General features: G+C 42.2%; 2 protein-coding genes across 9 annotated transcripts in view; both read left to right on the top strand.

The window, feature by feature from the left end:
* The window catches only part of DNAAF5 (dynein axonemal assembly factor 5), a gene marked incomplete at its 5' end in the record, with an annotated part of 28,254 nt that extends 21,769 nt beyond the window's left edge, over positions 1 to 6,485 (top strand). Inside the window, 3 exons of the mRNA XM_081338087.1 lie at positions 4,100 to 4,247; positions 5,232 to 5,423; positions 5,647 to 6,485. Coding sequence (XP_081194213.1) covers positions 4,100 to 4,247; positions 5,232 to 5,423; positions 5,647 to 5,792 — 486 coding nt within the window. The 3' untranslated portion in view covers positions 5,793 to 6,485. The remainder of the gene's footprint in view (positions 1 to 4,099; positions 4,248 to 5,231; positions 5,424 to 5,646) is intronic.
* Positions 6,486 to 10,143: 3,658 nt separating this feature from the next.
* The window catches only part of LOC308674051 (SUN domain-containing protein 1-like), a 32,195-nt gene continuing 14,555 nt past the window's right edge, over positions 10,144 to 27,783 (top strand). For 3 of the 8 annotated variants that reach the window (XM_081338220.1, XM_081338219.1, XM_081338216.1), the window contains exons 1-9: positions 13,169 to 13,378; positions 18,881 to 18,977; positions 20,299 to 20,490; positions 21,447 to 21,637; positions 22,934 to 22,960; positions 23,051 to 23,245; positions 24,195 to 24,317; positions 25,848 to 25,931; positions 26,760 to 26,870. In XM_081338220.1, the coding sequence (XP_081194346.1) occupies positions 18,901 to 18,977; positions 20,299 to 20,490; positions 21,447 to 21,637; positions 22,934 to 22,960; positions 23,051 to 23,245; positions 24,195 to 24,317; positions 25,848 to 25,931; positions 26,760 to 26,870 (1,000 nt within the window). In that variant the 5' untranslated portion in view covers positions 13,169 to 13,378; positions 18,881 to 18,900. Of the gene's footprint in view, positions 10,245 to 13,168; positions 13,379 to 17,864; positions 18,978 to 20,298; positions 20,491 to 21,446; positions 21,638 to 22,933; positions 22,961 to 23,050; positions 23,246 to 24,194; positions 24,318 to 25,847; positions 25,932 to 26,759; positions 26,871 to 27,783 lie in introns of those variants that run through there. The other 5 variants (XM_081338218.1, XM_081338221.1, XM_081338223.1 and 2 more) reach the window with 5 other exon arrangements.

Here is a 27,783-nt window from a genome sequence, read left to right as displayed (position 1 = left end):
CTTTTCGCTTTAGGCCTCCGCTGCCGTGTGCAAAAAAAAAAAAAGATTCAATCAATCAATTTCAACTTCTCGCGGAAAAAAAAAGCTCTCGCCAAGTTGGAATTGATTGATTGAACTTTTTAGTCCCAACTAGTTTGCCGTTACCACCGTAGCCATGCCCACCCAATGGGCCACGCCCACCCAGCACCCGGCGATACATAAGTGGGTTTTGGGTTGTAGTTTGGGCACTCGGTCTCTAAAAGGTTCGCCGTCACTGATCTAGAACAAGAGTCTCCAACCTTGGCGACTTTGAAGGCTTGCAGACGTCAACTCCCAGAATTCCCCGGCCAGCCAGAATTCTGGGGATTGAAGTTCACAGGGCTCTAAACGTGCCAAGGTTGGACATCCCTGACCTAGAATATCCCAGCTGGGAGCAACTGCCGCAAAAGCATCAGGCTGGAAAGGAAGAGAGAGGGGCCAGCAGTAGGCTTTATAGCTCCATCCGATCAGCCATTCCTTCCCTAGCTTGTGACTTTGACCCTTTTCCTCCTGTTTTTCCAGAGGACCATTAAAAAACCTGGCTCTTCCAAGAAGCCTTTTTTCATTTGCAGGGGGTGACATTTCAAGCAGGTGCCGAATAGGGGGTCTGCTGGGCAGAGGGTTGAGATGACGTTTGAGGTTATTGTGACTGCTTTTTAATTCGTATTTTGTCGGGGGGGGGGTGTTGGATATAAGCCTTCTGGAATGTGCAAGGAGCTGGGCAACGTGTGAGCTGAGGAAATCAAATTAAAATAGTTTTTAAACCCTTGCCAAACTAGTACTTCGGAAAGAGAGGTTAGCCTGGGATTCGGCCCCTCCCCCCAAAAAAACCCAACCTCTGCAAGAGGTAGAAAGGAGTCAGCGATGAGCTTGCAAGAAAAGAATGGTGGCTTAACTCCTCACACCCACCACCCCAGTCTGAAACCTTCAGATGTTTTTGGGCTGGGGGAGTAGTTTGTTTGAAATTTGAGCATTTTGTGTTTGGGGGGGGGGGGAAACCACGCAAGCTTCTAATCTCCTTTTAACTTCAAAGGCTCAAGCTGGTTCTATCCCATTGTTCGGTGAGAAGCCAACCTGCTCTCGCTCTTCAGCGTCTGGCAAAATGAGTTCCCAACCATTAGGCTGGCTGATACACATCTTGTCCAATGCAATCCTCTGAAAATTTCAGTATTTTAAAAAAGACAAAAAGAGCTGAAAACCATCTTTTAACACAGGAGAGTCCAAACAGACGTGGACTACTGAGAAATCCTGATTCAAAGGTTTTTGCAGCAGGCAAACTTTGAGATGGCCTGGTTAAGCTTAAAGTCCAACCTGGTTTTTTAAAAGTTAACGGCAAGCTGCAACCTGTAGGATTCTTAACTGGAGAGTTCTGCCATTAGGCTTTGGAAAGGCCTGAAGTAGGCTTAATCAGGGACATTGATCTTCAAATCAATCTAAGGCTTGTGGGTCCCAGTCTCTGAGCACCTGGGGGTTTCCAAAATGGGTACGTGCCAGCTTCCTGTCCATCCTCATAGGTCTGAAATCCCAGGGAGGGGGGGAAAAATCCTTCTTGATTAAGGCAGTGATTTTCAACTGTTCAAATTTAAGATTTGACCTCCTGGACTTTCCCCAGCCAGCAATTCTGGAAGTTAAAATCCTCGCATCCTAAAAATTGCCAAGTTGGAAAAGCATAGGTATAAGGTGTTCCCAACAGGTGCTAGCTACTTGCATGCCTCTGCATGCTCCAAATCCCATTTTGCCCTTCAAATGAATCTCTGATTTTTTTTTTTTTTGATGGCTATAAAAAAAAGATTGGGCAAGTAACAGTAACAGAGTTGGAAGAGACTTTGGAGGTCATCTAGCCCAACCCCCTGCTCTCACAGGAGACCTGTACTATTTCTGATAAATAGTTGTCTAGGCTCTTCTTAAAAGCATCCAGTGTTGGAGCAGCCACAGCTTCTGGAGGCAGTTGGTTCCACTGTTCTCAGTGTCAGGAATTTTCTCCTTAGTTCTAGTTAATAATAATAATAACAACAACAACTTTATTGTCACTTTGAATGTACGCCATTCGGAATACATGAAAATGAAATTTCATTGCATTCAGCTCTCAAAGGGCCACCACCTCTGATATACACTCCTTGTTTGTGGCCAGTTCAAGTTTCCGAACGTCCGTTTTAGTCTCTAGGGACCGAACTGATGGAAACAGAGTTTTCCATATGGATTAGCCCTCTAATTAGCTTGTATTCTTGCATGACAACCTCGCCTCCTCTCCTTTTTCTGATCCTGTCACTTCCACCTTTTCCTTAAACTTCCTTAGCGTTGCTTCCCTCCTTGGTTAGTTTCCATCCACTGTTTCTTGTCCTGCCTACAGGTGCTTTGGGAAAAAAATTTGCGCCCCCCTCTTCTTTGTGGCCACCCCTCAAGTGCTTTTGCAAACCTAGTCCCAAGAGAGATTAGGTTTGCAAATCCTGCAGCTATTATTGAAAGCGTTTCCTCCATCTCCAGGAGAAAACGTGCGGAGGGGGAATTTCTGCATGTCTCCTTCGTGATTTGGGTGGTCTGTTGTGGAAGGACTTAGAGATGCTGTTTAGATTTGGATATTGTGGCTGCTTTACAGCCAAGACAGTAATATTGACTTAACTGTCAGACTAAATCGTTGGGAAGATTAGGCACAGAATCCCCATGAGGTATCCACGGCTTTCTGGTTTTTCCATTAGTGCAAATTTTCATCTTCTTCCTCAGAACTTTTGAATCAATTTGAACACAAAGCAGGCAGGATATAGACGGGCGGGAGGCAGGAGAAACGGCAGGTAGAACATTGGATGGCTAATTGTTGGCAAGACAAGATTGAGGTGGGACATTGCACAGAAATGTGGACATGAGCGCCATCTCCCGGAAGAACAAAGGAATGCTACCTTGAACCATTGGGTCACCCATCCCAAATACCTCTCTGAGCAAGATGCTTATGAAATTAGCTTTCTGTGTTTCCAAAATAAGGCACAGTCTGCAGAATTCAGTGCGGCCTGGATTTCAGAATGCAGAAAGGGCAGCGCTTGAGAAAAAGAGAAAAACAGAAAAATCCTGTGTGCCTACAGGTCTTGCCTGTAATTTATTTACCTATTTATTCCAATATTATTAGTTGGAATTTTATTTTTGTCTCTCATTCGAGTACAGTACCGCAAACTGTTCTTAAAACTCTCTGCTTCAGGCATCATCTTCGCAGCATGGGATTGATGCAATCGGAAAAATATAATTGCAAGTCCCTCTCTTGGGGCTGTGCAATACTTTTGACCTTGTGTTGTCATTTCACAGCTGAACTTTCTACAGCTATTAAACAAACTAGAAGGGGGTGGGGTTGGGAAAAAGCAGCCAGGACACCCAGTGCAATAAAATTCCAATTAAAAATGAGGAACAAGTTACCGTATTTTCCGGCATATAAGACGACTTTTGAACCCATGAAAATCTTCTCAAAAGTTGGGGGGTCGTCTTATACGCCGGGTCGTCTTATACGCCGGAAAATACGGTAGCATGCTTCTCCACTTTGTTTCCTGTATCTGTGGCAAATCTCTTCCCTGCCAGTGAAATAAGGAACTTTTCGCTGTATGTTGGTTCAAACAAGGAAGAACCTATAAACTTATACAGGTAGTCCCCGAGTTATGACCATATTGGAGAATGCCCACCCATCATGGTCTCAACTTATGATGGTCATAAATACAGCCCAATTGCAGGATGTCCAAAGTGTGGTCATGAGACCAACCATCAAAACTTAGAATCTGGGTAAACCCACAAGTAGGTCTGCTGAAACTTTGAACGGTCTCTTTAAGAGATTGGTCATAAGTCAAGGACTACCTGTGTACGGGTGCTTCATCTTGCCCATCCACAAGAAATACATAATTTAGAAATAAAAAATAAAAACAGGGCTGCTAAAAGAATGCACTTCTTTCACCATCTGCCTGGTTAACTTTTGCCTCAATTCTTTTTAGCTGGAGTTGTTGCATTCCCTTTGGAATAGATCTGACGTGAGCGAATAACAAGTCGCACACCAAATGCCGATCACTTCACAAAGATCCTTTTGCTGAATGGTGATTTCTTGTTTTCACAGTTGCAAAATGTCAGAGATGCCCTCCTGCCTCAGATCATAGCGACGCTGGAGGAAGATTCCAAAATGACCCGTCTGATGTCTTGCCGAATTGTCAGGACTTTTTTAGACAATTGCAAAAAACAGCCTGAACTCAACAAAATTTATCCAGGTATCTTACAGGGCTGTTTTTGCCTTTCCCTAGAATGAGAACCAAAAGGGACGCGGTGTGGCTCAGTGGGTTAGGATGCTGAGCTTGTCAATCAGAAGGTCGGCAGTTTGGCGGGTCGAATCCCGAGTGCCGCGTAACAGAGTGAGCGCCTGTTACTCGTCCCAGCTTCTGCCAACCTAGCAGTTCGAAAGCACATAAAAATGCAAGTAGAAAAATAGGGACCACTACGGTGGGAAGGTAGCAGCGTTCCGTGCGCCTTTGGCGTCTAGTCATGCCGGCCACATGACCACGTAGACGTCCTCGGACAAGTGCTGGCTCTTCGGCTTTGAAACGGAGATGATCCCCTAGAGTCGGAAACGACTAGCACGCATGTGCGGGGGAACCTTTACCTTTACCTAGAATGAGAACCTGGCTGTTTTTCAAACTTGACAACTCTGAAAAAATACAGCTTTAGACTCACTCCAGTTTCTAGATACATTTCTCCCCCCCCCCTTCCTTTCTGGTCTGCTAAATTGTAGATGAAGTAACAAAATATAGGGAGAGACTAAATGGAGACAATGTTGTTGTCATTAGCTAAACATATCAAGTAATGTTTCTTGCAACATTCACCACAGCATTTGATAACTTAGGGTGTTTTAATTTCCTACATACAAAGGACCTCATGAGAAAAAGCAGTGACTAATTCATAGATAGCCTGGAGATGTATTATTTCACAGAAAATTATTCTGTTAAAGCTTTTCAACTAAGAAGCATAGCAGTTGGCATAATCATTTTTTCTGTTCTGTTGGTTTTTTTTTTAAAAAAAGCTAGGCAGTTTTAGGAAATGAAAGAATTAAAACCGAGATAAATTAATGGAAGGTCTATTAAAGATGTTTGATTTCCCGATATTGCTGTAGTGGAAAGCAATTTCCTCGTTGCATCAATTGGCAAAGAAGTGTCATACTCGTCAAGTCCAGGAAATGACCCTGCAGGGTTTTTTTTCAGAACTCTTGAAACGCTTGGATGACGTCTCGCACGATGTCCGCTTGGCAGCTGCTGATGCCTTGACCAGTTGGTTCAAGTGCGTAAACGACCCGGAGACAAAAGCCCTTCTGAAAACCAACATTGAGCTTCTCTACCAAGAGTTGTTAATTCACCTGGACGATCCCGACCAAAATATCCAGTCGGCTGTTTTAGGTAATTACGCTGTTCGGCAAGCTCTGGTTTTCCTGAGGTTTTAAAAAATAAAAACTTGAGCCAATCATTTTGATGTACCTTGATAAATCACTCCCAACTTCCTAGTGGCACCCCCTCCCGTGAAATGATTATGGCTCGTTTGTGTTCCGAAAATTGTCTTTGAGAAATTGTATGCCCTGAAGCCCAAGCCATTCTCGTAACTCTGGCAACTTCCGTTTCGTAGATACTTTGAAAGAAGGAGGCCTTCTCTGCCCAGATCTCTTGGTGAAGGAAATTGAAGGGGTTGTACACAAACATCGCACTCCAGTCTACTGTGACCAGCTGCTTCTGCACCTTGAATCAACGGGATGGAGTTATTCCGAGTCATAAGTGCCTCAATGTGCCTTAATTAATGGTGCCTTCATTAATTAAAAATGGGAATATTTCTATTTGTTCTCCAAAGAAGAGGTACTTCAATAAACAGAGACATTTTAAGCTGGAATAGGCTAAAATTCATATTTTCCTTGCACACATGAACACTGCAAAAAAAACCCACCTATAATATTTATTGCTGCAGATCCTGAAACTTAATACTTTTGCAGTTACGTTTAAATAACAAAATGGCATTGTGCTAGCTCTAGCTGATGTGTAGCTTGAATGATCCACGTCTAACAAAGGGAAAGCTCTTTTATTCTGCAAACATTTTTAAAATGGATAGTTTATTATTATATTAACAGTAAATTGAAACCATTTCCGATACGTGATACTAGATACTCAGCCAGAGGAGCATTCTCTTGGCCTTGAAATTCTTGGAGCGTATCAAATCTAAATGCCATCCTGAGTATGTTTTTATAATACCTTGATTTATGATGAAATAAGAGTAGTGTTGTATATAAAGGTAATCTGAGAACAGGTTTTGATAAGAAGTTTCAAATGGATGATTAATGAAGATAGCTGTTTCTCAGTCTTTATGTGTTCATTGGTTTTGCTTTCACTAATTGCTGGTTTTAATTCACGCTCTTGGTTTTTTATGATGTTTTGAATGTTGCCATTTGGTTTCTTAATACAGCTTTACATTTTGTGATAAAATAATTTGCCTCCGTATGAAATGTGTTTCAGAGATGAAGGGAAGAGGTTTTGGCTTCTGGATTCCCAAGCCAGATATTCAAAAGAACGATTTCTAAACATTTTAAACGGTCAATTAATTCTCACATATTGAAGCCATGAGGTATTGCTAGGTGTTTAGAAAATTCCTTTTCTTGTTTCTTTTTTCCAGCATGCACCTATTTTTCTTGCTTTCCATGTTGCAAAGATTTAAAATCATGTATAAACGCAAGCCCAGATGATCATGATGGGAAGGGGGAAAGCTGATAAAGACTGCATTTTCTTGTAAAAAAAAGAAAAAAAGCTTTCAGTGGGAAAATGAAAACAGAAACTTAGACCCTTACATTATCAGTACTGGCAGTCTCCAGAAGAAATTCCCAGTGATAGGTTGATAAATAGAGCAATTGGTTTCTGTAGAGGTTGCTTTACTTCTAAGATTGAATACAATAGAATTCTGGTAAGTCTCAAAAGATTATCCCTCTTCTGTTTGTTTAAAGAAAAACAAACAAACCCACAGGCTTTGAACTCACCCTTTGTGAAAATTCAAACTATCTGTAAATTAAATGCTGCTTTTTATTTGAATCTGTTAACATGAAAGAGTTGTTCCTTAGTTAAAATGGCCTGTGCTAACACCTAGGACGTTAGGACAATGATACTGGTAGTCCTCGACTTACGACAACTGGGACCAGAATTTCCACTGCTAAGCCCCGAAGTTGCTAAGCGAGTTGCACCTGATTTTATGACCCTTTTGCCACAGTTGAGTGAATCGCTGCAGTTATTTAAGTGGATTATGCCGTTAGGTGAATCAAGCCAAACCATGGGATGGCAGAGCAGCCACTGTGAGTCATAAATCATAGCTTAAGGTGACGTTTCTCTACCTGAGCAAGCTGAAGAAGTCCGAACTTCAACTCCCAGAATTCCCCAGCTGGGGAATTCTGGGAGTTGAAGTCCCTACCTCTTCCAGTCGCTCAGGTTGAGAAACACTGGTTGATGGGACAGGACCCTCGCCCAACCTCAGCCAAATGACGGCTTCGCACTATTTATTTATTTATTTGATTTGTATACCGCCCTTCTCCCTAAGGACTCAGGGCAGTGAACAGTGACATAAATAACAGAATGGACAATACAGATATTGAAAACAAATTAAACCCTAATTTTGCCCAAATGCAGAAGATAGTTACCTTAAAACAATGATTACAACAGAACCCGTCAGACCAGACCGGATTGCTCAAACAGATATGTTTTTACACAAGCCAAGATCACCCCTACTCAGCTTAGGCTTCTGGGTGGGCCCAGCTTACAACAAAGGAGCATCGTGGCTTCTTGTTAACCCTGATAGCTGGGGCTAAGCCAGCATGGGATCTAGGTGGGCTTCAGGGGATGATGCACTTAGGCGCCTTCGGGCTTGTGGCCCCAAGCCCAGCTGTGGCTCCAGCAGCGGCAGCAGCAGCAGAAGGGCGCGTCCCGCCTCCTCCGCGGACTTCCACGCCCATCATCCCCAGCGCCAACATCCCCCCGGCCTGCCGCAGTGCCAAAAGCAGTGCCAGGCGGAGTGGGCGTGGCCGCGGCCGGTGGGCGTGGCCCCCCTCGGAGCGCGAGCCCCTTTCGAAACCCAACCGCCCGGGAGCGTGCCTGCCTGCCTGCGCACGCGCACGGCGACGCTTTTGGTTTTTTTTTTCCCCTCTATCTTCCCCCCCCCCTCCCTCAGGAGAGCCTACGCTTCGAACGGCGCGGAGACGCGCACGGCCGGCCCGTCAGGTAACGCGGCGAGGGGGCGTGCGCGCTCCCGCCTCGGCCCGGCTCACCTGTTGCCGCCTGAGAGACGGAGGCGCGAAAGAGAGGGGGGGGCCCCCGCCATGAAAAAGGCGGAAAAGCTGCGAAGGCTGAGGCGGGGAGGGGGCGTGGGGGGGGGGAAGGGAGGGGGCGTATAAAGTGGGCTTAGCCCCCCCTCCCTCAGAGGCAGATGGGGTGGGGAAAGGAGGAGAAACCCCACCCTGAGAGGGGGGTAAATAACACCTGCCAGGTGAGGGAGAGGGGCGGGTGCAGCAGTGAACATTTGGCATACATCCCATTACCTAAAGAGGTAGAAATTACACAGCTCCAGTATATATGTACATAGGTATTATATTAAGTGTGTGTGCGGATGTGTAGAGATACATATATTTTCAATATCTATATTTGTACACTCTTATTATTTATGTCACTGTTCACCGCCCTGAGTCCTTAGGGAGAAGGGTGGTATATAAATCAAATCAAATAAATAAATAAATAAATAAATAAATAAATGTATGGAGAGAGAGATGCGTATATATGTATGGAGAGAGAGAGGTAGACATAGATATATATCTAGATATAGGTATAGAGACAGGTAGAGAGAGATGAGAGATATAGAGACAGATAGATAGATAGAGATAGATAGATATAGAGACAGAAATATAGAGAGATAGATATAGAGACAGAGATAAAGACATAGATAGGTGATAGAGACAGATTTAGAGAGAGAGAGAGAGACATTTATTTTATTTTATTTATTTTAATTCCATTTATATCCCGCCCTTCTCCGAAGACTCAGGGCGGCTTACAAGCTTAGCAGTAGCCTTCATTCTATGTATATGCCTGCTTATTAGGGCTTTCACACACACACCCAAGCGGCATTATTACAAAGTCAGCTTAATTGCCCCCAACAATCTGGGTCCTCATTTTACCTACCTCGGAAGGATGGAAGGCTGAGTCAACCTTGAGCCTGGTGGGACTCGAACCTGCACTAATTGCAGGCAGCTGGGGTTACTTAAGGAGGCATTAGCCCACTGCTCCACCAAGATATAGACTCAGATATAGAGACAGAGATAGATAGATAGATAGATAGATAGATAGATAGATAGATAGATAGATAGATAGATAGATAGATAGATAGATAGATGATAGATAGATAGATAGATAGATAGATAGATAGATAGATAGATAGTCATATACATATACAGGTAGTCCTTGACTTACAACAGTTCATATAGTGGCCATTCAAAGTTACAAGGGCACTGAAAAAAGTGACTCAGGACTATTTTTCCACACTTAACGACCATTGCAGCATCCCCAGGGTCACGTGATTTATATTTGGATGCTTGACAACTGACGTTGATGATGGGTGCGGCGTCCCAGGGCCACGTGATCCCCTTTTGCGACGTCCTGGTAAACAAAGTCAAGGGGGGGAAGCCAGATTCACTTAACCAACTGTGTTACTAACTTAGTAACTGCCGTGATTCACTTAACAACTATGGCAAGAAAAGTCATAAAATGGGGCAAAACTCAGTTAACAAATGTGTCACTTAGCAACCGCAATTGCGGGCTCACTTGTAGCTCGAGGACTAATGTATGTATACACACACACACAACCCTAGGAAGCAGGGAGTGACAAACTTCTGACAAATATTTCCAAGGAAAGGGTGACTCAGAGGCAAACATAAACACACTTCACATATTAAGACTCATCTATATTTTTAGTATACCCATTAATTGTTATTGTGTATAAATATCTAGGGGTGTATATGCTCCCTTTATTTGCTATCTGTTTTTTGCTTGCCATTAAGCTCAATTAATTATGCATTATAGGTAACCTATGATCAGAGGTCTCTGGTAATAGGCAATTTACAAGTAATCCCTCTTCCAGCTTGGGCTAGAATTTGCTATCCAATTATCCATTGATTAAAACAATTCACGCTGCTAAATACAGACGGTTTCAAGGTAATTTGTGGCAGAAGCAACAATAATTCATTGTCTTAATATATGTTTACTGCCTCCTGTGATCCTCTTCTCCCTCTCCCTCTTTGTAATGCATACATTTATTTTCTTCAGTTGACCATTTTATGATTGATTACTGTTGGTTTATGGTGCTTTCCCTTTTGTTGCCCATACCTTTCTGTTTATTTTTAATCTGGATGACTGAAAAGAGGCTTGTGGGAGTACTATCTTTAAACAACAATGAAATTATTTCAATCCTGCTCAGTCCTGTCTCCTCTTTTTCTTCTGCTTTCTTTTGTAATATACATAATAGGTTCTTTGAACAGACAGTGGTGTTAACAAATTTAATACATCTCAGTAATAATGTACATGCAGTATGCTAACGTGATTTACTTTCCCCCTTAATCCTGTTTCTTCCCCTTGATACCTGTTTTTTTGTGTGTTTCTACTTTTCATTTTTCGGCTTATTTAAGATTTGTAACCATGATGGTTCTCATTTTGCCTGTTGGCCCATCATTTACCTTTACATCTTGAGTTACTGAAAAAGGATACACGCCTACATTTACCTCTGTTCTTTTTAATTTCATAAACTATTTTCAAACAAACTATGGATATCCTAAACAAACCTTTCCCTCAATTCATGTTTTTTTTTTTGAAAAGTCGCAGGTTGCACTTAACAACCAGCACACTTAAACTGGTTCTTAACCCACAAAGTTTGCAAAATACGTTAGTTTAGAAACTGATTAAGCAGACTAGTTGTACCCAGTATTTTAAGCCCTCCCCAAAAATGTAGTATAAAATTTAGTTGAGAATTCACATGCTTGGTTTAATAAATCTAATAAGAACTGTTGGAAACATAGCCTCAAGTCAGAATGAGTATCTTTTCCAGAGGTAATTATTCAAGCATACATACAACAGCCAGGCGTGTATTTACCCCAAAGTCTTGCAGTAGAATAACCTCTGACAAATATACAAGCTGAAATGGGGCACCCTCATTTTATTTTTGCTAATGCGCATCTTTGTTTTAATAATAGAACACGATAAGAAAGGCAAGAAATGAGATTTTAATGTCAGTTAAAAAGGTGCTGTTGTTTTCTAGGATAAATAATTGGATAATCCTTTGCAACCATGTAGCTGTGCTGCCTGTATTTTTCCTTGTAAGGAAGAAGCAGAAACTCTTGAGTCTTTAACTTTGTAACTTTTTCTTCGCCCTGCTCTTATTTTTATCTTTCCTGGTGTTTTAAATCTGTTTTCAATTCTATGTTTTTTTCCCTATGGTTTTACTGTTCCTGTCTATAAACCACCCAGATTCACTGGGATAGCGAGATGAGCAGCGTCTAAATTTGATAAATAAACCAGGAGAGGTATTTTTATCCTTATGCTCCCTCTCACATGAGAACGTGGGATTGTTAGTCCTGCAAAGTTGTTCCAGGCTCACACAATTTTACTAGTGTTTTGATCTGAATAGCAACAGCTGGTGCCTCCTGTTTCCTTGGCAGATAAATGCCCACACCAGTAACAAAAAACACCAACGCTTATCTGTACCTCCACTAATTGTGCATCTTTGCTCCAGAGCAGGCTGGGGGCAGACAGCTGGTAAACAAAACAGCGTTCTGTTTATCTGGACTCAGGGATTTTCCAATGAAACGAGGCCTCTGATAGCGTTGGTGCAACAACCTTGGCTTGGCATCTTGCTGGTCGCTGCTGGCATAATACAGTGAATAGAAGGCAGTTTGCCAAGATGGGGCATCTGTGCCAGGAGACCCATGATGATTTCTGCAGTATTAATAGCTCTTTTTTCTAAAAGGCTTTCAGAATCCTCTTTACGAAAAGCAAAGAGAAGCTGCAAAATTAGAGCTGCTTTGGGACTAGGTGAGACACATCGCCAGGTGAGCAACAGGTGGCGGAAGTGAGAGAGGTGTGTGCTCTGGAAAACTTTTTTTTCGCCACAGCGAGGTAGACCTGTCTGTTCAAACCACAAAGTGGCTTGGAATGAAGCACCACATCTTGACCCATTTCAGGAGCTTCAGTGTGTGAGGCACGTAGGCCCTATCCATATTTAAGTATTAAAATTTAGCTGGAGCATTTTATCCAGTGTCAGCTCCTGTTTATTCAACTAGGAAAAGAGTTAGAAAAAAAGAATGCTTCCCAAATGCAAGTTACAATGGGTGGTGGGCAGGAAGTGTTCCTGACATTAAAATGGCAATTTGCATGGATGAAAATGGAGAACGTTTGGCAATTTGCATGGATGACAAGATCTGGAGGATCTATTGAGATCAGTCTTTTCCTCGCACCATTTGATTCCATATTTTACCGATGAAATCTCTTTTGAAATGGCTTTAATGTAGAAGATATAGTGGAATTGTGCTTTGCAGGACCCCAAAATTGGAAGTTCGCTCGTTTTATAAAAAGCAATAACAGTTCCGATATAATCCTTTTCCCCACTTCTCCCCCCCCCATCCCCCTTGTACAAAACATTGCAAATACTGGATTTTGCAGATGCATTAAATCAATAACAAATGCAAGAAGGGTTGATCAGGATCCACAGTGCAACATTCTTTCTTTTCAGGGGTTTTCCACCTCAATTATGTGTAATTGATTTTATTGCAATTTCTTTGCTGGTTGTGAGCTGCCCGCAGTCATTGAGAGTCAGGCGGCATACAAGTTTAACACATTATTATTACGTGGTTTTTTTTGCCCCCTTTCTTTCTTTTCTTTTTTGAAAGCTATTTAAAAACTGAATTAAAGCCTCATGGAAACCTCTGCAGTTATAAATACAATCCTAGCAAACGATGAGATCTAGGTGTTGCAATGCTGGAAGGGAATGAAGGAGTTAAATGCGGTGGGCCGGCCAAAGCTCACTTGGGCCAATCACTTCAAAGCCCCGCTGTGACTGACAGGAAGGAGTTCCAAGAGGCTGGATTAAATTAGACTTGATCCTTCAGGCTTTGTTGAAGCTGGGAAGCCATTTTGGGATTCTGCAGGCTGGACTAGGGGAGTCTGGACCTGCTGTCAACTCTCAAACTTCTTCCCTTCTCAGAATTGGGTCACATTCTGCTTTAGAAGAGGATGCCGCACTGAGGCATCCCAGTGCCTTCTGCAAGGGTGGAACCATGCTGGATTTGGAAAAGTTTCAGGTTTGAAAAGTGGATCCCTGCTGCAGCTTACTGCTAGCTGGGCAGAACTGATCTCTCCTCCAGTAACTTCTTTTTAGCCCTGTCCAAAGCAAGGGTTTAATTTGCTTGCCCAGGTTAGCCAGGCTCGGTGAGCAGAGTGCCTTTTTGTTGTTGTTGTTGTTGTTACGAACCAGGGAGCTGGTTTGATGCCTAAAACAATTGACAATTGACAATTGTTTCAGTTACTGGCTTTCAGGAATCCGGTCTTAGAAAGTCTTCATCTAACGTGTGTATCGGATATTCAGAGTTGTTTATAAGAGCAAGGTTCTGTTAGCATTACGAGCATCACTGCATCTTTAAAGTTTGGAATATTGTTGTTGTTTTTTAAAAAAAAGACATTTTACGTGTTGGAAATTTTATGTTTTGTCATTGGGTAGTCACACCAGGGAACGATGCAGATCAAGCTTGCTATGTGCCAGATTTGAGTCCGTTCACGTGCGATTTATTTTTTTTTTTACTTAAGACGGTTGTGTTCATTCTTTCAACTGAGTGTTGTACTTGTGTGTTAAGCTCTTGTTGTTCTTCAGCCTGTTTTCAAATTAATAACATTTCACACTGTAATGTGTGAGAAAGACTGCAAAATGTTAGATATTCTTTGTATTGTAAGAGCACCTGAGTGATCTGCCTGGGGAAGCGAGTTATTCAGATTAATAAATGTGTTGATTGAATAAATAAAATTCTGAAATTAATGAAGTTGTCAAGTGTACACCCTTAAAATAGCTGCCAGTTTAAAAATTGCAGGCAGCTTGTTGCTGCTCCGGATTAACCATTTTAAATGTGCAGTATAATTTGGTTGAACTTGAGGATTGCCTTGGAATGCATGCTTGATGTACCACACTTTGAAAACAGCCACAATTTTTTTTTTGAGAACACCTATATTTTAAAACCAGTGGTGCAGGTATTCTAAACTTTGATCAGTGCAGTAGTAATATTTCATTCACTTTCCAAGTGGAATCGAACTTTATTCCTTATTCTTCCCTTCTGTATTGCTGCAGCAAACAGAGCCACAATAATAGTTATTATCGATTTTCTGAGAAGCCCTGATGTGCAGTATCAGATATTCCCATGAAAGAGATATTAGCTGTGTAGCGCAAGGAAAGCAGAATTTATTTTTTAGTTCAGCGTTGTGATTATGCAGCCAGATGTGCAGTTTCACGTGTTTTACCCCAGCCTCTGCAGTGAAACACAGAAGGAAAAGATGTCCATGGTTCTGAACTTACTAGATTTATAACAGCTGTGAAATGAAGCACATGAGTTTTGTTAACAAGCTTTGTTTCACTTGGTTATATTTTAAAGAGGGCATTCACACATTCCGCTTGTGCTTTTGATCTCTTTTGTTCCAATAACCCAGGCCTATAGAGTAAAACTGGGAGTAGAAAAACTTGACTTGCTGGGCCTACGCAACTTGTGAACCAACCATTCTGGTTTGAAAATCATCATTCAGCCCCCAAAGCGGACCTTGTGTTGAAATACTGCATTACTTGCATATTATAGTTATAAAAAAAAATAGAGATTCTTTGCCAGACAAAGTGAGTTCTGTCACATGTTGGTCCTTGGGACGGTTCTCTCTTGAAGAGTTGAGCGCATGAATTGCTTGAACCTGATGGCCTGACACAAGAAGAGGCGGACAACCTATTGTCCAAACAATAGGTTGAGGGCAGCACAAGAAGTAACTGATGGAAACTTATCAAAGAGAGATCCAGCCTAGAACTGGGGAGGAATTTCCTAAGTGTGAGGACAATTAATCAGTGCAATCAATGCAAATTTTGAGGGATTTATTGTTTTCAACATGATGTGGTTGTGATCTGAACCAATCATTTATTTGTAGCCAGGATGAATTGAGCCTTGTGGGGGAAGACCACAACAGCCAGGAATGAAAGAAACTAATCCAGCAGATAAAGTTGACATCAGTTCGGGGAAGGTGACCTAAACTCCAGGATTCTCACATTTATGTCAGCATCTTCAGAAAGACTTTCATGACAACACATTAATGATTCTGTAGTCTTAACCTCACAATGTTGATAGCTGAGGGAACATTCTCCTTGACTATCCCGAGCTGGCGAGTCAACTTGGGATAGTCCATGTAGTGTTGTGATTGTCCATGTAGTCCCCCTTTCTTCCATAACTTCCCCCATGTAGGATCTCTGTCTTCCAATATTCAGCTACTACTACAACGGAGGCCAATATTTATCACGAAAGGTGAAAGCTTCAGCTGATGGGGATTGCCAGTAACACCCCTGTACACTGTTCAACTGCCAGGCTGAAAAAAAAATATGAAATATATTTTTGTTTTGGATTCTTGGAAGCTTCCCAATTTCTTATAGTAAGAAAACAGTTTTAATAGCTAAACAGCTTGCATGCAAAGAATAGCTACGAGCTCAGTTCCTATAGGACATGCCTACCGTTTGTGCTTCGGCCAATTAAAAAAAGCATTCCTTCATAGCCTAATATTTCATATGTGGGCTTCCATGTGGAAGAGCGCAGCTGTCGAGCAGCCAAATCCAAATTAGATTTGTTGATGCCATGTTGTTTGCTAAGTAACCGCGTCTCTCAGTTATGTTTAGGCTCGAGGGAACCATGGCAAAAAAAAAAACCAGATATTACAATTGTCTCTAATATTCCTGGCTCACTTTTTGAGGATGTTGCTTCCCGGTTTTGTGAAAGTCAATAATATTGGCCTTCTCGGAACATACGACCCCATTCACCATGACTTCTCCTAACCCCTTCTTTTAACTGTGGTTTTGAAGGCCTCCTTGAACAAATCAGTTGTTGTCAGTCCTTTAGTCTGATTCGAAACCCGGGTGACTTCAAAACCCTCAACTCAGAACAAGTCTTGGTAGTAACAGTGGTTACACAGGTCCAAACAGAACTTAAGGTGGTGTTGATGTGACCAAGGGGAGGGAGGGGGAGAGCCAGGAGTTCGGGAAGCTGTTTGTAATTGCATTAATTTGGAGAAGCCTTCGAGGCTTGACTGCAGGAAGCGTCTCTTATTATGTCTGTGGTGTGTCTTAAACTGCTTTATTTTTTAAAAAACATTATAGATTTGCTGTTTTGCAAGATCATTCCTTTATGCATACCAAAACAATTGTATGCTTCCTCCAAAACGTCTTGAGTTTTGAAGGACCAAAAAAAAAATCCAGTTGGGTGAGAAAGTGTTTTATATCACTTCCTTGTAGTTGAAGTATTAAAATACTTACATATTTGCTTAGGAACAGCCCTTCCTAACTTGGCTACCTCCAAATCTCTTGGGACTCTGGCTCCTACACTTCCCTTTCTGCTTTGACTTATTGGGTCCTCCAGAAGCTGTAAGAAGTTTATGTCCAGCTCAGGAAAGGTGTGATATTTCCATATTATGGCCTGTCAAGAGTTATGCATACTTTTACTGTAGAATTCCTGGCCACTTGTACATTATCATAGCTTTTTTAGAAGCAGGTTCTCCCAAGTTACTTGCATGAGGAATTTGAAACAAAATTTAAGCTACGTTTGGCTTGTTTCTTGAGCACCAAACTCTGCCCATGATTTTGGAAGTGTTTGTTAAATTTGAGCTTTGTAGTTTGGACAGATTCACATGCTCTGCGTATATTTGCGAGCTTTCCTAGCAAAGGCACTTTGTTCCACTCCCATCGCATTTGGAAAGCTGCATTTTCCCATTGTTGAAATTGTGGTTGGGTGGAAAATAATGGGCCTGGATTATACTGAAGCAGAGTTTGAAAGATGCTATTAGCTGTATTGTTTCACCAATATTGGGACAGATGGTAAGGAGGACCTGTTTTCCCCCCTTGTGATGCCTGCACCAGAAATGCATTCTTCTCTCGTGAACACCTCCGTTTCTGAGACCAAATTAGAACAACAGGCTGTGATGTTGTTTTCTTAATCATGGTTTTTGCAGCCTGCCTGCCACGTTGGTGAAAGCATCACTGAGATCTTTCAGATTACTCAAATTTCTACTCTTGCTTTCATATCGAAGATAAATATTGGCCTTCATTTCACTTTAATGCTTTTTTTCTTTAGACCAGGTGTCTATGCTTCCCTTAAAATTATTTTTCCCTAGTTCCAGTGCAAAACAAACCCTTTTAAGTTTCCAACTGTTCTGTGCCCCTGGCTCCTTGCAAAGTCATGACCCACACTTTAAGAACCCCTGAATTACTCAAACCTTTCTGAGTGCTAACCTGTATTCATCTAATAAAGCAGAAAAATAAAGAGCTGTATTCTTACAGCTCAAAATTATATACATATATGTATGTATGTATGTATGTAATTATATATATATATATATATATATATATATATATATATATATATATATATATATATATATATATATATATATATATATATATATATATGTATATGTATATGCATGCATGCATGTATATGTATATACATATGTATGTCAGTGTTTGGCTTAACATTTTGCTTTAAGTTTTCAAGCTGCAGAGTAAATGATATTTAATAGATCTGCAGTAATTGATAATTGAGAGCTGATATTCAGTGTTACATCAAGGCTGAAATCACAAAAGGCAGTTCAATCACATCCAGGGCTTGACGCTTCCTTGAAGACTTTTCACGAGTTCAGAGCAGACAAAAAATGCCTTATGAACTTTTCTCAGCTTTAAAGGTAGCTTGCCCATAGTTCAGGCCTTTAAAATCCTAAACTGAAACAAATTTCTAAAATACAGATTTGTGATCCGTACGTGTTCGACAGTGTTTTGGTGAGATCTTCCATGCCTTTCCAGAGGACTAGTGGGGAAAAAAATCTGAATCTGACAAGATGGGACTATCTCTCTAAATCTGAAAGCTGAGCCAGCACCCTGTCTGTTTTTCCAAGGGCACTAAACAAAAGTTTTAAACTTAGCCATTCAAAAAAACACCATCCTTTTCTTTTGACACAAGTCTCTCGATTGGTACAGTTCTTGATGAGCAAAAAATAAATCTCAGTAATGTTATGCTTAGATAAATTTTGGGATATTTTTTTTTTTAGAAAATAGTATCTATTTTAGCAAGCAATGACAACTTGAGGAATTTCAGAACACCGCTGTCTAGTAATCGTAAATGCAAAATATAGCCAGGATTGTAGCATGGCTTGTTGTTATACTATAATAGGGTGGATAGGGAAGGGAACATCATATGTGTGAAGGGAGGGAGGAAAGAAAAGAAAGAAAAAAAGAAAGATGAAAGAGAATAATGAAGGAAGAAAGGGAGAAGGAGAAAGAAAAAAGAAAGAAAAAGAAGGATGTTGAGGTTCCTTGTGAGTGCTGATAAGGGATATCTAACATTGGCAGTTGCATAAAACAGGCACACTCTTTCAGATACAGACTGTCATGTGTGCATGATTTTTTTTTCCTTTCACTTTCCCCAAACACCCATCTATTCCACTGAACAAGGCTGGAGAAATCAAGAGCTTTTTTTTTTCCCTTTGTCTCTTTGAACTCTTATACCATTGGGTTTTTGCCCTTTTTGCAGCATGATTTGAAATAGCAACCATGGATTTTTCACGGCTTCACATATATAACCCTCCCCACTGCCTGCCAGAGAACACTGGCTATACCTACGCCCTCAGGTGAGAAAGCCGAACTATAAAGATCCTTGTTCTGTGTCTTGTGGCTTTTACGGTACATTTTAAACCCAGGCGTGAACCTCCCAAACTCAGTTGCGTAAGCTCCCTGTGTGCCTTCCGTAGAATTGAAGACAGCAATTGGGGATTTGTTTTTATGTATATTTTTACAGCAGATTGTACGGAAGAAGAGGCAATGATTAGGTGACTCAGACTTTATTAGTCACCATAACTCAAGGATTTCACAACCACACCCAAATGCCATTGTGGAAGGCATGCACAAACAGATAACAACCAGAGTGGGCATTATATAAAACCAAGTTAATTAACCAAAATTAATTTATTTTAATTTTAATTTATTGTACAGAGGCCTTTAATTTTAATTTTTATCTTAACTTCTGTATTTATTATATGTTATTGTTGTTAGCCGCCCTGAGTCCTTCGGGAGATAGGGCGGCATATAAGTCCCCATAATAAATAAATAAATAAAGTGGAAATTAAAATAGTTCTCCGTCTCTGGAGAGCAGCTGCATATATATCAAGGAGTTACGGATTAAAAACCATTACCATTTGGGAACTATTTGTAACCCTTAAAGATCCCAAAATTGCAATTCGCACTTTATGAACGGTCCGAAAGCTAAATTAGAGATCTCAAGAATCTTATCTCTTGGTTGCGAAAAAGTTTTTTTTATGGCTTTTAAGTTTTTAATTGTACAGCACCAGAGAGTCACTGCGCGAATGAGATGGAAGCTCTCTAAATTTGACAAATAAATAGTACATTTGTAACAATACAGTGCCTGACAGCTAGGAATCACAAGTGCTTTTATTTATTTGTTTTCTTGTTTATTGATTTATTTTCACACTTGCAAGTCTGGGTGGTTCCCCAATCAACACAAAGTAAAATAATGCCATGATAAAAGCAAACCAAAGATGGTACAGAGACCAAACGGTTGGACCACCGTGCTTTAAACTTAACAAAGGCAAAGGCCAAAATAAGCCGCCAGGAGGGATGAACCACAAAACTTTAAAATTAAACTTCCTTGGGGTAGTTATCAGCATTTGCCACTTCCCATTTCCTCATTTTGGGGGGGCGGGGGGGGGAGGCGGGGCAGCTTTCATATTGCAGTAGCTAATATGAAATAATTTTAAATAAATACACGCACCTGGGTCCGTTTTGGGAAGCTAATAACACAGGCCTACAGCAGTGTGGAGAAGCCTTATCAGCGGCCATGGATACTAAAGAACCAAGCCAATATATATCCTGTCGAGATGCAGGTTGCAATCCTGTGTAACAGACAACTCAAAACCCGTCTGTGTTTTCTTGCAGTTCCAGTTACTCATTGACCGCCCTAGAGTTTGAGTCTGAGCACAAGTTGGAGCCCGTGTTTGACTCCCCGAGAATGTCAAGGCGCAGCTTACGTCTGTCCACAGCAGGATATGGGGGTGCCAGAGAAGAGGGTGTCTTTGGAAGCGGCAGCACCTATGCTGGGAAAAAGACGTTCGCAGACCAGTCACCTCAGTAAGCATTTTTGGTGCTCCCAACCATTTGTACACGATTAATTCTGCTAAGTTTGTAAGCCGCCCTGAGTCTTCGGAGAAGGGCGGGATATAAATGGAATTAAAAAATAAATAAATAATAAAATAATTCCACGGTCCCATTCCGTGGAAATGTTATGCAATTCAACGCAACGTGCGTGTTTTGTGGTTTTTTGTGCAGCACTCTGAACTTCTGGGGAAGCCTGATGGAATATCTCACTGTGGTTTTGGCATAGAAATGGGGCATGGTTTAGACGTGGACTTAGGGCACACATTGAAGTCTTGGGACTTGATAAGCTTAATCTCCGACGACGTCCCTTGATTTCGAACAGGGCTGGTTGGGGAATTCTGGGAGTTGAAGTCCACAAGTCTTAAAAGTTGCCAAGGTTGGACAGCCTTAATTTAGAAGTCCCTTTGATCTGATTTTAGTGGGCCTCGCTTCCACGTTTCGAATTTGGGATGCTCCGAACTGGAGCTCCCAACATTTTCTGACACTATTTCAACAAGTACCTGGATCTATGAGGATCTTCTGTGGAGGTGCTCACTTCCAGGATAACGATGGCATATGGTCATGATTTGACATTTGGACAGCAGGCCATCATTGGTTCCTCACTCTGTTTGACTGAGTCAGGATTCCCGTCATCATATCACGCTAAAATGCAGAATCCAAACCCTGGCTTATATTTTTGCCTTATGCCAGCAGCGCAAAACGTAGCTGCCTAGGATTCTTAAAAGGTTAAGAGCAAGAAGGAAATAGCTGATTTCTTTTCCTGAAAAAGCCATAGCAACCCTGAGACTACATTGGGAGCGCTACACCATTCCCTTGCCTCTTTCAAGTTCTCCTGCCCTCACGAAATGTTTTTTTTTTAATTTTTCTGCCATTTTAAACCCTGTCGGGCTTTGCCTGTTTGCCTCTTATTTCTTTCTTTTTCTGTTAAGGGTGATCAAACAACATAAAACTATGACGAAACAGTCCGGTTCAGTGAGAACCAGCTCAAGGCGGAAAATGCCAGCCTCTGCTGCATTTAGCCACAGCAGTTTCAGCAGCCGCACGAGTGACGGTTCTTTCATCTCAACCTTGCTGGATGAGTCTTCAATACAGGAACAGACGGCTGTTGACCATTTCTGGGGTAGGTACAGACAAGGCCCAGGAGCCGGAGCCGGCCCGCAAAGTGGTTTCATGTGGCCCGCAAAGCCATCCTGGAAACAGTGAGGGAACGGCCCCCACTGCCTTGGCCCTGGCCCAGAGACCCTCCTTCTGCCAGAGACCCTCAGATCTGTCCCACTCCTGCCCAGGCCCCCATAGGCACCCTTGATGTGAACGATGTAGAGCTGGCCACGCCCACCCAGTAGGCCATACACACTCTAGCCACGCCCACCCAGTAGGCCACGCCCACCCTGGCCATACCCACCCGGCCCCCTGAGAGCAACCACAATGCTGATGCGGCCCTCAATGAAATTGAGTTTGACACCCCTGCTTTAACACAACAGGCTGTGCAGCTCTAACGGTACGTGGGAAAGACCTTGGGAGATGGGGCAAAGAACTGTAGCCTAGGGAACTGTCCGATAAGAGAGAACACAGCCCACAGCTGCATAATGGGTGGATGGAGCCAGAGGCTCAGAAGTGACCCTCCCTAATTTCTTGGCCTGTAAAAAGAGAATTATACTTTCAGACATAATGTGGTTTTACAAGTAAAGCGGAATTAGCTTATCCGGTCCCATTATCTGGTCTGTCTGGTAAGGCTGACAACAGCACTTGCAAATTATCTTGAAAATGTGCTTGGGAACGCCCATGGGCATAGACGTAGCCTTGCCGGCAACTCGCAAAAGCAAAATCATCTTTTACAAACTCGCCTTTGCCCAGGATCAGGCCATAGTTGCAGAGTGCAGCCAACATCCTGACTCAAAGTTTGCCCCATTTCAGCCCAGTGCCCACTCCTTCCAACGTAAGAAGTGCAGGAGTGGAGTTAATTACAGTTAATTTCCCGTCCGCAGGCTAAGAAATTGTTGCTGAACCATCAGGGGGGGAAAAAAGTACTTTAATAGTTTTAGCCTGCATGCCACTAGCTTAGGCGTAGGATTCTGCTATCTCTGTTTGAGATGCATCTTTTTTATCTTTAGTTTCACTTTGATACCACCTATAAGGTTGCTACTGTGTGTTGAGCTAGTGTTACAGCAAAAAAAAAAGGGAACAAAAACATGTTTTCCATTAGCTTGGCTCCCAAGAGGTCAGATTGCAGATAAACAAATGTGCGTGGCTTTTCCATCAGGAAATGTAGCTTGTTAGATCACATAATGGCTACATGTCTTAAAATCACCCTGCCGATCTCCTGAGTGTGTGAGATTCTCATTTGTGTTTTGAGAAGTAGCAGAAATTAATAGCTTGTTGAACTCCTTGGACTCAAAAACGAATTGTCTCTTCTTAGGTCTCGATGACGATGGTGACCTCAAAGGTAATTCAGCTTGTTTTTTTTTCCCTTTGCTTTTCTTCCCACTCCAGTAGATTTGGGTTTGATAAGACGATTTTTTTGCAATTCAAACAGGTGGGGATACGACTTCCATCCAGGCCAATGGTGATATTGCAGCCCTGGAGAACCAGACTGAACTCAGCAACGGATACACCTGTAACGATTGCAGTATGCTTTCTGAGCGGAAGGAAGCCCTTACAGCCTACTCATCGTCCTGCATGCCAACCTCAAGAGTTTACTCTAGAGATCGAAGCCAAAAATACAAATCCAGTAAGAAGCATTCCTTCCCTGAGAGTCTCACCGCTGCATAAGTAAAGTATTGATGGAGATACAAAGTCATGTGAATTTAAACTCAGTATTAAGGAGAATATTTCTGGCCCAGGCTTGAAATGAGAAATCCTTGGTGCTCTCTTGAGCCTGGCTGTTTCCTCGCGGACATTTCATTACCCAGCTAGGTAACATCATCAGTGCTGGAAGAGAGTGGGATTTGCCCTTACCTCGCTGATGTTGTTACCTAGTTTGAGTAATGAAACGTTTGTAAGAAACAGCCGAGCTCAGAAAGCACCAAGGACCAGCCCCCCCCCCAATTTAAATTCTACTTGGCAAGTTAATTGCTGCTAGTCTTACAAATTCAGAGGGGCTTTGTTCGGTTCCTGAATGACATTTTTTTTAATTTTAATTCCATTTATATCCCGCCCTTCTCCGAAGACTCAGGGCGGCTTACAAGCTTAGCAGTAGCCTTCATTCTATGTACATGCCTGCTTATTAGGGCTTTCACACACACCCCAAGCGGCATTATTACAAAGTCAGCTTAATTGCCCCCAACAATCTGGGTCCTCATTTTACCTACCTCGGAAGGATGGAAGGCTGAGTCAACCTTGAGCCTGGTGGGACGCGAACCTGCACTAATGGCAGGCAGCTGGTGTTCCTTAAGGAGGCCTTAGCCCACTGCTCCACCAAGGACACACTATTAAGGAAAGAAGAGCTACAAACAAACCCTTAACATCCCGTTTGTTTCCCCTTCTTTTCCCGCTTGGTTTTCTGTGATTGAACTCTTTGAGAAACAGGATTGCTTCTCGGCAAGAGTGCGGGCTCACAATATTTGGCGTGTTGAGTTTCGGCATCCTGCACTAGCCGCGTTTTGCTTTTTTCCCCTCCCGCCGCCTCAGTCACTAGAAAAACGGAGGAAAATAATAACATCCCAATGCTTTTTCAATAGGGAGTCTCCTTTACTACAGCAGTAAGATCCTGGGAGCAGCCAAGCACGCGTCAACATCTTTCACATCACTCATAGTACAGCTGTTTCAGATGATCTTGCTGAAACTGGGCTATGATTGTAAAGGTACTTTCAATTTTAAGCTTCTCCTAAGCTCTCTCCATCCATGCCACACACCTCTCATAGGAAACAATCCCATAGTGTCTTTTCAGATATGCATCTGCGACTTTGGGATATCTTTGATGCCGGATATCTTCTTTTTTTTTTTTTTGCACCGCTTTGCCTTCTTTTTCTTGAGAAGTAACAAAATGCAGCACCCTCCTTTTTCTCCATTTCCTTCTTGCAGCGGCACGATGGATGATGTGGCTTGGAACGAAAAGCGGAATCTTGGTTATGGAACTTGGTCACTTGCCTCCTTAATTAGGTTCTCTTCACCTTTCAACTCTGGATTTTCTTTCCTTGGTGTTTTGCACTGGAGGGAGAGGGGTTTATAATATATATATGCTTTGTCTGGCCATCCTTGACCAGCTACTGCTTGTCGGTCACCTTTTAAAAAATGCATCTATTAAATCTGGCACACATTCCCAGGATGGATATATGTGACTTTGATTATTGTGTCTTCTCGGTGGATTTAATTTGGAATACCCTGCAACTCTTGGCAGAAATCCAAAGTATTATGTCCTTAATATCCACGAACATTTTGAAATTGGGGGTGGGTGGGGGTGGGGTGGGGTTTACTAGCTGCTGCTGTTTTGCAGTGAAAAATATCAGAAGAAATAGCATGGTCATTTTGTAAATTCTGTTTGATTGGGCCAAGGGCTTGAAAAGGCTCTTGTTTTGCCTTGGGGTGGTCTTAATCACTTGTTCCCTTCAAGATAAATTTAACTTCTTTTTCGCTATCAATTGTCTGCAGGAACTAGGAGCCTATTGAAATATTTCTCTCTTTTTAACATAAAAGGGGCCCTATATAAAATGGACTTGTCTCTTTTTGGGTGGGAAAATGCAACTTTTTATAAGAGGCCACTCCATAAGCACCTCTGTCACGCAACCAGCAGGTGCTTATACAAGTGCAATCTAAAGAACCATATAAATATGCACATCTGATAGGACTTTTTCCCCATTTCCAATAAAAGGATTGCGTTATCCAGTTTTTCTTGTCAGACCTCTGTTGGCTGGCAAGACAAAATATTGCAAGAAGATATTTTCAGTAAACATGAAGGCTCGAAAGGGTTCCAGTGACTGCTGTATATCAAACACAAGCTCTATTTATACTACAGTGAATCTTCAAATTTCTTTCACTGTTTTTCCCCCCTGCTTACTTAGTTCTAGCAACTATTTCTTTGGGGAAAAAGTCCCTCTGCTCTCTGTTTCAGTAACGACCTAATATAGTATTAGGGTGCTTACTTTTTGATCAGGTGAGACCTAATTTAATATGTTCCTTACTCAGGTACTGGGGGGGGGGGCAAATCGCTTTGATGGATAATGTTGCTTTCACTGCTGCTTTATTCTTTGCTTCTGAAAATTAAAAGAAAACCTTTTAAAAAACATACTGGGCTTACTTCAAGGCTATTCTTTCTCTCTCTTTTTTCCCCCAGCACACAATACAATTTAGACTCAATTTTTCTCCCTCCCTCTCTCTTTCTCTCTGTGTTGCAGCTCACTCTAATTACTGTGGAAGCATGAATGTAAAAGGATTTCTCAGGGATGAAAGCCACTTTGGTATGAACGGAGAGTCCACGCGTAAGTACAGCTTTCCCATTGTTTTAAGAAACAAGCCCTGGTTAGAATTCCAGACGTTGCATCCATGTTCCAGTGGTCTTGCGGAGGCTAGAAAAGCTTTGCACGTTGGTGGGGATTTAGTATCTCGTACTTGCAGAGAGCTTCCATCATTTGCTCTGTTTGTCTCACGCGCAGCTCAGAACAGCAGTTGCTCTTACAGAAAATGCAGCCGTCGTCGAGATTTAGTTTTAAAGGGGACCTAAAACAAAGATTGCCAGCCTGAAGTTGTCAGTGGCCCAGAAGCAGAATTTGTGATATGCTTACAGGGGTCAGAAAAGTCTGCCTCTCCGCCACTCCATTGGTGACACCCAGTTGTGTGCAGGCCTTCCCGATTCAGGCCTTCCAAATTCCTAATCCCCGTTTCGAGATGGAAAAAATAAGGTTCGAATCCAACAACAGCTGTTTTCAACACAGCTGTTTTCAAACCTGGAACAAAACACACAAAAAATCCATACTTGGATGGGCAACTCGAATTCAGCGCTTCAGAAAACCCCTTTGCTGCCTCCTGCATCAGCAACACGTCCTGGGGCACTGGGAAGGGGTCATTGATTGTCTTGTGGCCTGCAGTGTGTGGCACTGCCTCAGCAACAGAAGATGGGCCACGCTCACACCCCTATCCAGACGTGAGGACTATTTGGGAAGTCATTTTATTTATTTATCCGTCAAATTTATTGGACAGCCACCTTGACCGCAGTGATTTTCAGGACCCCAGTTGGTCCAGCTAGATCGCCTTGCACAGTTGATTGATGCATGTGCTTTGTGTTAATTCCTTGTTGCCCCAACCTGCAGGTGACGACTATAAGGGGAAGAAACACCTTGAAACATACACAGCAGCCCATTTGCAATCCTCCAGGTCTAAAAGGATAGCAAGAAGCATTTGGCACATCTTTTCTTACCCAGGTTGACATGTACCGCTCGGTTTTTTATCGCTTTCTTTCCTTTGGCCTCTCTGCCCTCCTAAATCTTGTGGGAGGAGAATCCCCATCATATACAATAGCCAAACATCCCGAGAGTAGCACCTTTCCTGACTAATACGACTCATTAAAAGTCACAAAGCTTTCATAAGCTGGAGCTGATTAGATGCGTGGAGCGAGAGCTCTAGACCAGGGGTCTTCAAACTTGGCCCTTTTGTGACTTGTGGACTTCAACTCCCAGAATTCCTCAGCCAGCGTGCCAAAGGTGCTTTTTCCAAAAGGCAACTGGACTTTTTTAATAATAATAATAATAATAATAATAATAATAATAATAATAATAACAACAACAACAACAACTTGGAAGGGACCTTGGAGGTCATCTAGTCCAACCCCCTGCTAAGGCAGGAAACCCTATACCATTTCAGACAAATGGCTGTCCAGTCTCTTCTTAAAAACTTCCAGTGTTGGAGCATTCACCACTTCTGGAGGCAGGTTGTTCCACTGATTAATTGTTCTAACTGTCAGGAAATTTCTCCTTAGAGAAATTTTTTTTTTGTTTTTTCCTTCGAAAACATTTCACTTCTTCAGTTAGAATCAGTCCAGTTGCTTTTTTGGAAAAAAAAACACCTTTGGGACAGCCACGACCTGGATATTTTTAGAATCTGCATAGACAGAGCCTTATGTCAAGTTTCCGACATATGGGCTTTTCAAGTGACTCTGAGGCATTGTTGACACCTTAGATACATAACTACTGTGCTCCATGCATCTGACAATGTGCACCCCTACTCACAGAAACCTGTGCCTTTTAATGAAGTTTGTAGTCAGAAGGACCTACCTGTGGCTTTTGGCTTTCCTCCCTCATCAGAATCTCTGCGTTGCTAAACTTAGAGCTTCCTTGC

This window comes from Vipera berus (genome assembly GCF_964194415.1).
Source record: "Vipera berus genome assembly, chromosome: 13".
Taxonomy (NCBI): domain Eukaryota; kingdom Metazoa; phylum Chordata; class Lepidosauria; order Squamata; family Viperidae; genus Vipera; species Vipera berus.
This window is presented reverse-complemented; position numbering and strand designations above follow the sequence as displayed.